Source organism: Mustela nivalis (genome assembly GCF_964662115.1).
Source record: "Mustela nivalis genome assembly, chromosome: 3".
Taxonomy (NCBI): domain Eukaryota; kingdom Metazoa; phylum Chordata; class Mammalia; order Carnivora; family Mustelidae; genus Mustela; species Mustela nivalis.
This window is the reverse complement of record NC_139022.1, coordinates 103,196,085-103,207,524: the sequence shown is the minus strand read 5'-3', so window position 1 is coordinate 103,207,524 and position 11,440 is coordinate 103,196,085. Positions and strand designations below refer to the sequence as shown.

Here is an 11,440-nt window from a genome sequence, read left to right as displayed (position 1 = left end):
TCTGGAAACCATATTTACTTTCTATCATTAAAAATAATATGTATCCTCAAGGGATTCAAAGGCCAGATAAAATAATTGCCCCTAAAAAATCCTTCTTATACATTTCTCCTCTCAAAGATTCCTACTCACAGCACTGTTAAAAATATTTCCAGTTCCTCACCTAACCTTAGTTTCCCTCACAACCACTGTCTTTCTTACTCATTCCTCTTTCCATGTCAGCGTTTAGTATGTTTGTTTTGCTTTTAATAATGAAGAACAATGACCACAGTAATATTCTCTGAAACTAAGATCTTTTAAATTTTGATTTGGAAGTAATCATGTACTAACTGAATCTTGTGTTTAATGGTATTATCATCTTTCAAGGTACTGTGATTTTTAATTATACTTAAAGGCATTTGAGGAGAGCTGATCTAAGCCAATGCGCCTCTTGTGTTTTATTACTATTATGTAATTCTCTAGGAGATAAAACTGAAACTTATTGTGGAATAATACATTATAACACCTTTACTTCTAGGTAATAAATAAAGTATAAACTAAGAAAAATTAAAGACAGTTCCTTATAGTGTTTATGTTATCTCTTCACAAGAATAAATGCCTTATGGATAAATTTATAATAGTACATGCTTGAAATGACAAATGTATTTCTATTTCTGTGCTTGGAGAGGTAAACAAATATGGAGAGAGCATGTCTGGAACATAATACAAAAGTTTACTTCTACTAGTTTTAGTTTGGGTCTTTGAAAAACACCCTCACTCTAGATTTAGACAAAGTGAATTACTTCCGGTACCCTGAAGTTCTTTGATTTCTCTCTCACAGCTAGACACTGCCATACTGTTCTCTCTCACATCCAGGCCTTTTTCCTGATCCATTCCTGTTATTTTTGTGTGTGTGTTTTGTTTTGTTTGTTTGTTTTTGGCAGAGAGTTAGCACAAGAGCAGCAGGCAGAGGGAGAGGGAGAAGCAGACTCTCCACTGAACAGGGAGCCTGATGTGGGGCTTGATCCCAGGACCCAAGGATCATGACCTGATCTGTAGGCAATCACTTATCTGACTGAGTCACCTGGGCACCCCTCCTGTCATGTTTCTTGAGAGAGTCTTTGCTAATCTCCAAGGCCAGGTTAGAGGCCCTCCCATCACCTTTGGCTTCTTCCATTTTGTTAGTTTTCTCAATGCACTGGAATTCCTTGTTTGATTTTATCTTCATAGCTTTTCAGGGGAGGGAAGTGGTTATGTTCATATCATTTACCTTAAATCCCCACATATCGTCTAACATCCAATTTTATGTTTGTTTAATGAATGTGTTAAATTACAAATATTGAATCTTAGGTGTCATGCTATCAAGGACAAACTTCAATAAGTATAATTATAAATATGGCTTATTTTTTCTTGTTTTTAAACTTTGAACATTTCAAAACAGTAACTCCAGCGTGTTTGAAGCAATATTTGTGGTGTTAAGGTTAGAGCATGGCTTCCCAAGGAACTTGAAGTTACATACTTTAATTTATAGCAATTCGAGTGTGTGAAATAGAAACCAATCCCATTACCTCTGATAAAGAGGATTGCAGGTGTTGGGGAAACTTAAAAATGACTTACTTGGGTTTGTCTGAGAGGGTGCAGTAAACCAATAGGCCTCTGAGTGTCGCTGTTGACCACTCAAGGAGGAAAACGGAGCTGGAGAGCTAGTCCACCATTTCCTTGTTCATAAAAAGCAAAGAACGAGTCAATCAGACTGCGGAAGATCGGAGGCTGCTACAAAGCTCACTTTGTCAGTCAACCAGCTCTGTGACTCCTAAGTTAGGACCATAAAAAGCTTAGTTGTTTGAGAAAAAAATGATATTTGAGTCCATCGTGGGCAATTGGAACCTATTTCACAGAAAATAATTCACCAAAGAGAAAATGATCAAATACCTGACATACAAACACTGCAAAGGACTGACCCTGCTGAGCGTGCTTCTGGGGACGCTGTGCAAGACTGGATCCGGGCAGATCCACTACTCAGTGCAGGAGGAGCTGGACAAAGGCTCCTTTGTGGGCAACATCTCCGAGAACCTGGGACTCGAGCCCTGGGAGCTGGCGGAGCGTGGAGTCCGCATCGTCTCCAGAGGTAGGACGCAGCTCTTTGCTCTGAACCTGCGAAGCGGCACCTTGGTCACAGCAGGTAGGATAGACCGGGAGGAGCTCTGCGCTCAGAGCACGTTGTGTCTGGTGAAATTTAACATCCTGGTTGAAGACAAATTGAAAATTTTTGAAGTAGAAATAGAAATTAAAGACATTAATGATAATGCTCCTGATTTTCTAACAGAGGAATTGGAAATAAAAATTGGTGAACTAACAGTTTCTGGAACTCGATTTCCACTTAAGACTGCATTTGACCCAGATGTGGGCATGAACTCCCTTCAGAACTACCACCTCAGCCCCAATGACTACTTCTCCCTGGCTATGAAGCATGTCTCTGATGGGGCCAAGTACCCAGAGCTGGTACTAGAAAGGGCTCTGGACCGTGAGCAAAAGAAAGTTCACCAGCTTGTCCTCATTGCTTCTGATGGTGGAAACCCTGTCCGCTCTGGCAACTTGTACATCCAAGTGGTAGTTCTGGATGCAAATGACAACCCACCAGTATTTACTCAATCTGAATATCAAGTAAGTATTCCAGAGAACTTGCCATTGGGTACCACACTGCTCACAGTGAATGCCACTGACCCTGATGAAGGATTCAATGCTCAAGTGTCCTATATTCTAGATAAAATGCCTGGGAAAGTCGCTCAGATGTTTGATCTCAATTCATTGACTGGAGATATATCAATTTTAAAAAGTCTAGATTATGAGGATGCTACATTCTATGAAATTAAAATTGAAGCACAAGATGGACCTGGTCTCCTTTCAAGAGCTAAGATTTTAGTCACAGTCCTGGATGTGAATGACAATGCCCCAGAAATTGCAATCACTTCTCTTACTGGGTCAGTCCCAGAAGAGGCTCCTGCTGGAAGAGAAATTGCCCTGATCAATGTGCACGATCAGGATTCTGGGCAAAATGGGCAAGTCACAGTTTCTGTCCTGGGAAATATTCCATTTAATTTAGAAAAATCAATAGACCAATATTACCGCTTAGTGACAGCCAGATCTCTAGACCGTGAACAGGTGTCTGAATATAACATCACTCTCAGAGCCACAGATGGGGGAAATCCCCCACTGTCCACGAGCACTCATATCACTCTGCATGTTGAAGACATCAATGACAACCCACCTGCCTTCAGTCAGTCCTCCTACTCTGCCTACATTCCTGAAAACAACCCCAGAGGAGCTTCCATCTTCTGTGTGATCGCCCAGGATCCCGACAGCATCCACAATGCCCACATCATTTATGCACTGACTGAGGATACTATCCAGGGAGCACCTCTCTCCACCTATGTCTCCATCAATTCTGACACTGGTGTCGTGTATGCGCTCCGTTCCTTTGACTATGAGCAGGTTAGAGACCTACAGCTATTGGTGACAGCCAGCGACAGTGGGGACCCTCCACTCAGCAGCAATGTGACACTTAGCATATTTGTGCTGGACCAGAACGATAATGTCCCCGAAATCCTGTACCCCGCTCTCCCCACTGATGATTCCACAGGCGTGGAGCTGGCGCCCCGATCCGCAGAGCCCGGCTACCTGGTCACCAAGGTGGTGGCAGTGGACAGAGACGCTGGCCAGAACGCCTGGTTGGCCTACCGCCTGCTCAAGGCCAGCGAGCCAGGGCTCTTCGCGGTGGGGCTGCACACGGGCGAGGTGCGCACAGCGCGGGCCCTACTGGACAGAGACGCGCTCAAGCAGAGCCTGGTGGTGGCGGTGCAGGATCACGGGCAGCCCCCTCTGTCGGCCACCGTCACGCTCACCGTGGCCGTGGCCGACAGCATCCCCGACGTCCTGGCGGACCTGGGCAGCATCGGGACCCCCGCCGACCCAGACGATGCGGACCTCACGCTCTATCTGGTGGTGGCGGTGGCGGCCGTCTCCTGTGTCTTCCTCGCCTTCGTCATCGTGCTGCTGGCGCTCAGGCTGAGGCGCTGGCACGCATCGCGTGTGCTCCAGGCTTCAGGAGGCGGGCTGATGGGCGTGCCGGCCTCGCACTTCGTGGGCGTGGACGGGGTGCGGGCTTTCCTGCAGACCTATTCGCACGAGGTGTCCCTCACCGCGGACTCGCGCAAGAGTCACGTGATCTTCCCCCAGCCCAACTATGCGGACACGCTCATCAGCCAGGAGAGCTGTGGGAAAAGCGAGTCCTTCCTGGTATCTCAAGATTTACTAGAAATGAAAGGAGACCCCAACCTACTTCAGGTAAGTTTATTTCTTTCTTGGAACACTATGAAGAACAATTTTGACCGTGTAGCTAATATATAGATTTAATGCACATTTATTTGAAAATAAAACAATGTGATAGTCCTTATGTTGCCTAAGTATCTGATCTTCCTGACCTGTTTATGACTGAGTGAGCCTAAGTATCGAATTCTGGCCAATGTACTGTAAATGGAAGTAATATGTGCCTCTGTCTGGAGGAAGCTCTTGTTGGCATTGTAAGAATTTCTAGATCTCTGTGCTATTTTTTGAAATTGTGACTGTTTCTTCGATTTGAGTGCTTGAGTAACTATACCAAGAGAAGATCTCTGTGGTTGTCATACATTGGTGTGTATACGTGTGATAAATAGACTTTTTTCATTTTAACTTCCTGTGATTTGAAGTCTGTCACTCCAACCTACTTAGCTTATCCTGACTGATACAAACAAAAATATAAGTACTAGGTATCTTAGGTGCCTGTAAAATGATGCTTGCTCTTTCCACACCAGGCCACACTCTTTTCATCTCAATGACATAGAAACTGTTGAGTAAAAAAAAATGTACAGCTTGATCAAGTGGTTTTACCTGGCCTGTATTCCTTACTGTGTATACCTAAAGTATGTGTGGGTGTATGTGTGCATTCATATTGATTTCAGCCTTTTGTCTGAAGGTGGGGAGGTCAGTTGCCTAAACCGTTATGAGTCTTGGAGGGACATTTCTTGTCCTTGAGAAGGATCTTTAAAAATGCAAGGATATATGTCTCATCTCAGCAGGACATTTCCAGACCAGCTACTCCAACAATAGAATAGAGTCCTACAACATTCTTGAGTCAGAAATTTATGAAATTACTTTCACCCATGAAATCACCTCAGAGAGTCATCCAAAATGAGACCAAAATATATTTCTTTAGATTTCAAATAAAGGAACATCTCTCTCCCTCAATATATTAGTATTCAAGAGTGTGAGATTCAGGGCCTGAACAAAATAACTGAGAACAGGGAAAAGTGTATTTTCACTCAAACATACAAATACATCTCAGGAAAAAAAAAAAGGCACGTGATCTTCAAAATGTCTTTTTTAAGGGAAAATATTTATAGTGTGATAAAGTGATATTAGTATGACTTTCCTCATAATGAGAAAAATTACTAAATAGGTAATGCCAAGGGAACTTTAGATGCTCAAAGTGAATTTTCTAAGAATCTTGTATAAAACAAAGCCTACATAAATGTTGTGAAAGTGTACAGAGAGTACAATTTTCATCTATTTTTGTAGGTAATGAAAGGTCTCAGACATTCCATTTCACTAAAAAGGATTTTCTTAAGGAGGGGGAAGAATTCATTATAGTAGAAAAGGGAACAGCAAAAGAAACAGAAAATATAAAGTCACGAAGTAGGGAAAGCAATGAAAATAATGTCCTAGAAAAATAGATAATAGTCTGTTCTGACTGGAGTGTAATGTGAGTGTGTATTAACACTGCAAAACAGTAGAATAAATCACTATATTGGTATCTAATTTGGTAGTGCATTTGAAATAAAGGTATTTGTATTAGTCACCCAAGGTGAGTTCAAGGATTACAGGGTAAGTTTCAAAATGGAGTGTCCAAGGACTCTCAACACCTCTCCAGGATTTACCAGTGATCAGGGTAAATTCATTATACTTATTAATAGTATAAATCAGCTGGAGCTGATTTACCATGGAGTATTGCATTTACATTCATATAGTAAAAATCATTGATTTTATAAAAATAAATATGGCATTCACAAGATTGTGCTGTATAAAAGCATGTGTACTAAATTGGTCACTTAAAATATCAGGCTGTGCGGTACTTAATGTGAAGATTGCCTATGCTTTAAAAAAAATGAGGAGTACGTTAAAATAAGTCTAGGGCTTGACTCACTCTTTTTTGCGAAGTCTGTATCTTTGGAAAGTATTACTGAATGGTAAAGTATGGAGAGAGTTAAAACACTATATAAAACAGATTATGGATTTTACAAAAACGTAAGGATCATAGTTCACTAAAATGTGGATAAAAAGTCAGTAACTTATTTGGTTAAATCTATACTACTCGTGCCAGTGTTTGTAAATACAGTGAAATAAATAAGTGAAGATATTTTTGCCCCCAAAACCGAAAAAAATGAGTGTAAGCCTTGTGAAATTTTTTAATGAAAAAAAGAATGTAAAATTATAGTATTGCTTATGAAGTGATGAAAACTAGAACATACCAAATTTAGAGGGAAAATATGAATACTTGGTTTTTCCAACAAATAGACAAGGTACATATAGATTCAAGAGCTTACACGTTGAGGGTAAATGGCTGGACAATATGCAGTTCTTCCAGACAACCTCCAGGCGCCGCTGTTGACCAAAGGGAAGAAAGGTTCTCAATTCTGCAAGAGAGTTAGGCAGTGTTTTCTGGCTTTGTCCTGCGCACACAGAACGCGGAGGCAGCGCCTGTACACCCACCAACTGAAGTCCTACCCTCAAATTACAAAAGTCCAGGTGCTGTCACTGCTTTTTTTTTTAAACATCCCAGAGACATTCTGAGAAGAAGCTTCCCAGGGAGTTCAAAAAATGCAAAGAAGCTCCAGAAAAGCTGAACCAATGAAAATTCAGGTACTGTTTCTCTTCCTGCTGTCTTTGTTGTGGGGGGCTATCTCCCAGCAGATCCAGTACGTTATTCCGGAGGAGCTGGCCAAGGGCTTGCGGGTGGGGAATCTTGCCAAGGACCTGAAGCTCAATGTCCAGGAACTGCCAGCTCGAAAACTGCGGGTTAGTGCAGAGAATTTATTCAGTGTGAATGCAGAGAGTGGGGATTTGTTAGTGAACGGTAGAATAGATAGAGAGGAAATCTGCGGAAGGAAATCCGAGTGTGCACTAGAATTTGAAACGGTTGCTGAAAATCCAATGAATGTTTTCCACGTGATTGTTGCAATCCAAGATATTAACGACAATGCACCACGTTTCACTGCAAAAGGCATTGACTTGGAAATCTGTGAGTCAGTCTTACCAGGTGTAAAATTCCCTCTGGATTCTGCACAAGATGCAGATGTAGAAAGTAACTCACTAAAGATATACACTATCAACTCCAATGAACACTTCTCTGTGACAACGAAGGAAAGTCCTGATGGAAGTAAATACCCAGAATTACTTCTGGAAAAACCTCTGGACAGAGAACAGCAGAGCTCCCACCAGTTAATCCTGACCGCCATGGACGGTGGAGACCCTCCACTAAGCGGCACCACCCAGATCCGGATTCAGGTCACTGATGCCAATGATAATGCTCCAGTGTTCAGCCAGGACACATACAGAGTTAGCCTCCAAGAAAATGTGCCCGCGGGGACCTCTGTGCTCCAAGTGATGGCTGCCGACCAGGACGAGGGTGATAATGCAAAGATCACCTATGCCTTTCTCAGTGCCCCAACAAGTACCAGCCTCCTCTTCAATCTCAATCCAAATACTGGTGACATTACAACCAATGGTACATTGGACTTTGAAAAGACAAGTAGATACATGTTGGTTGTAGAAGCCAAGGATGGAGGAGTGCACACAGCTCACTGTAATGTTCAGATTGAAATTGTTGATGAGAATGACAATGCCCCAGAAGTCACACTGATGTCCTATTCTAACCAGATTCCTGAGGACTCAGACCTTGGAACTGTAGTAGCCCTCTTTAAAGTGAGAGACCGTGACTCTGGGCAAAACGGTCTGGTGAACTGCTATATTCAGGAAGATGTTCCTTTCAAATTAGAATCCACCTCCAAGAATTATTACAAGCTGGTGATTGACAGTGCCCTAGATAGGGAGCAGATGGCCGAGTACAATGTCACTATCGCCGCCACTGACAAGGGCAAACCCTCCCTATTCTCCAGTACAAGCGTCACCCTACATATCAGCGATATCAACGACAACGCGCCAGTTTTCCACCAGGCCTCCTACTTGGTCCACGTGGCAGAGAACAATCCTCCTGGCGCCTCGATTGCACACGTCAGCGCCTTTGACCCGGATCTGGGGCCCAACGGTCGCGTCTCCTACTCCATCGTCGCCAGCGACCTGGAGCCACGGGCGCTGGCGTCCTACGTGTCCGTGAGCGCGCAGAGCGGGGTGGTGTTCGCGCAGCGCGCCTTCGACCACGAGCAGCTGCGCGCCTTCGAGCTGACCCTGCAGGCGCGCGACCAGGGCTCGCCCGCACTCAGCGCTAACGTGAGCCTGCGCGTGTTGGTGGGCGACCGCAACGACAACGCGCCGCGGGTGCTGTACCCGGCGCTGGGACCCGACGGCTCGGCGCTGTTCGACACGGTGCCGCGCGCCGCGCAGCCCGGCTACCTGGTCACCAAGGTGGTGGCGGTGGACGCCGACTCGGGACACAATGCCTGGCTGTCGTATCACGTGCTGCAAGCCAGCGAGCCGGGACTCTTCAGCCTGGGGCTGCGCACAGGCGAGGTGCGCACGGCGCGTGCTTTGGGCGACCGGGACGCGGCCCGCCAGCGCCTGCTGGTCGCTGTGCGGGATGGGGGACAGCCGCCGCTCTCGGCCACGGCCACGCTGCTCCTGGTTTTCGCCGACAGCTTGCAGGAGGTGCTGCCGGATGTCAGCGACCGCCCTGAGCCCTCTGACCCCCAGGCGGAGTTACAGTTTTACCTGGTGGTGGCTTTGGCCTTGATCTCGGTGTTGTTCCTCCTCGCGGTGATTCTGGCGGTTGCTCTGCGCCTACGCCGCTCCTCCAGCCAGGCTGTCTGGAGCTGCTTTCCGCAGGATCTCAGTTCCAAGTCCGGACCTGGAGTTCTCCCCAGTTACAGTGAAGGGACTTTGCCTTATTCCTACAATCTGTGCGTGGCCTCAGGATTAGCTAAGACAGAGTTTACTTTTTCCAACCTGAAACCAGACATGGTTCCTTCTCGGGATCTCCTTTGTGACGATACTTCTATGGATGTATGTGTCAGCAGTGAAGACCCCCAAATCGTTTCTGACTCGTCTTTTGCGCCTCACGTGAGTTTCTGCAAACCTGCGTTTATTCTCAGTCGTGCATAATTATTTTTATTGTTCATTTTCCTAGTGATGTTAGTAATAGGAGAGGTGTATTGGATGGGTGGAGATTGGCGTCTTGATTGCTCAGTAGTCTTGGTAGTTAGCTGATTAGAACTTCTCAATTTGTACTGTTGACGATTTTGTATGTTCAGAATATATTGCTAAAGAGAGCTTGTTCTTGGATGCCACTACCTTTAGTAATAACACTGCCTGTGTTAGCTGATGTGTGATACTATTTTTTTTCAAGCTTTATTCTTAGTATAGGTGCTACCAAAGGGAGCACTTCAAGCTTTATTCTCTATGAATTTACTGACAGTTCTTTCTGCTTAAGTTAATGTTCATCTTCATCAAATAATAGTTTTTTTTCCATCTTTTTGCTGCAATATGTATTTTTAATTAAGACTTTAGGAATTAAGTCTCAGCATTTCTTTGCTTACCACATGTAGCAAAGACTGATTTGGATCACTAACTTTGGGTCAGTTTTATTCGCATTCTATTATCTCATTCAAAAATAACCTTCTGGGCATCTGGCTGGCTCAGTCAGTAGAGCATGTGAGTCTTGATCTCCAGGTTGTGGGTTCAAACCCCATGTTGGGTATGAAGATTGCTTAAAAATAAGATCTCTAGGGACACCTGGGTGACTCAGTTGGTTTAGCGTCTACCTTCTGTTCAGGTCATGATCCCAGAATCCTGGGATCGAGCATGGTGTCCAGCTCTCTCCTGGGTGGTGGGCACCTGCTTCTCCCTCTCCTGTCTACTGCTCCATCTATTTGTGCTCTCTCTCTCTCTCTGTCAAATAAATACAATATTTACAAAAAATAAAATCTTTGAACAAATAATCTTAACCATTCTGAAATAATTTTTATACTCTTTCTACTTTTTGACTGTAATAATAAGGAATGTATTGAAACTTTTTGTATATAAAGCCTCTTCCATGTTTCTTTTTTTAAAGTATAGGTTTCTGAGAAGCAAATCAAATTTTTTCACAACATCTCATTTACCTCCCAGTCCCCAGCAATTTGTGACTCCTTTGAGGATTGTGAAAATTACCTTTTCCTCTGCTCTCCAAAGTCTGATGATTTTACAATTCTGAATAAATACTGGGCTTTCTTGTCTGATTAAAATTTATAAGTAACTTCTAGAAGCTAATTATTATGTGAGGAGTAATCTAAAGAACTGGCTACTTTCTGCTTTATATTAAATTTTCTAAGATTAGTTAAGGACTGAAAGTACTCATGTGTAAGAAATCTTAAACATGCAGTAATAATATATATACAACTACTAAAAATTTTCCTTTTAGTTGTTCTTTCTAAAATCACACCTAAAGTAAACTAATAAATGATAATAAAATAATAAATTCAGGATTGTCCTTATATGAAAAGATACTGAATATTGTCTCCTTTTTACAGACAAAGCTTCAGTTTAACTCTTCTGTCTTTTTTATTATTTATTTTTAACATCAGAGTTACTTACCCATTGATTTAGGGCTTTGCAATTATATTAGTAATGCACTCATTAAACACTGAAAAACTGTTTGAGTATCTACTCTATGAAAGATGCTGTTCTAAAGTTTGAGAATACATTGTGAACATAATAATCACAAACATAGCCTGTGACCTAAAATCTTTTGTATACAAAATTATTGAACAAATTAGCTTCCCCAAATCATTATCATATTTGCTAAGTTCATTTGCACAGGAGAAAGACTAGCTCTTGAAAAGTAGATATTTTCTTACAAGAGAATTGAAAAGTTGTCCCAGATTCTAAAGGGTCAACTCATGTGAGGAAACTTGTTTCTGCATAGGTAAGGACCTAGAGTCCTAGATCTCAGACCTCCAACCTCCCTGACACTGTTTTTTCACCTATTCTTTCATTCTTCAAGTTCATCCTTGCTTCTGGGAAGGATAAATGTGCCCCTCACACAATGCACTGCACTAAAAATGGACTAGGAACAAAAATAATGGAAAAACTTAAAAAGTTTTAAAAGAGAAAAAATTCTTAGAAAAATCACCATATTTTATTTGAAAATAAATAAATTGGTTTGGAAGATTTATTGTACAGTAAGCTTTGTATCGTGCCTGGATTTTCATTGCAAAAA

General features: G+C 42.8%; 2 protein-coding genes across 3 annotated transcripts in view; both read left to right on the top strand.

Moving 5' to 3' along the window:
* Positions 1 to 11,440, top strand: part of LOC309860937 (uncharacterized protein) — a 174,382-nt gene that overhangs the window by 3,666 nt on the left and 159,276 nt on the right. The window contains 1 exon segment of the mRNA XM_082723362.1: positions 6,979 to 9,303. Within this exon segment, the coding sequence (XP_082579488.1) occupies positions 6,979 to 9,303 (2,325 nt within the window).
* LOC309862032 (protocadherin gamma-A3-like) lies at positions 1,620 to 10,727 on the top strand. 2 transcript variants are annotated; one of them, XM_082725327.1, is made up of 3 exons: positions 1,620 to 4,320; positions 6,851 to 6,930; positions 10,300 to 10,727. In XM_082725327.1, the coding sequence occupies exons 1-2, from the start codon at positions 1,897 to 1,899 to the stop codon at positions 6,920 to 6,922; spliced, it is 2,496 nt and encodes an 831-aa protein (XP_082581453.1). In that variant the 5' UTR covers positions 1,620 to 1,896; the 3' UTR covers positions 6,923 to 6,930; positions 10,300 to 10,727. The 2 variants fall into 2 exon arrangements, with proteins under 2 accessions (XP_082581453.1, XP_082581452.1); XM_082725326.1 differs by lacking the exon at positions 10,300 to 10,727 and having other exon boundaries at positions 6,851 to 7,055.

Excerpts from the sequence above, each read along its gene's own strand:
- LOC309862032 (XM_082725327.1), top strand. The coding sequence starts at position 1,897 with ATGATCAAATACCTGACATACAAACACTGCAAAGGACTGACCCTGCTG. Across the intron at positions 4,321-6,850 it reads GAGACCCCAACCTACTTCAG|AGACATTCTGAGAAGAAGCT; the intron begins GTAAGTTTATTT and ends TAAACATCCCAG.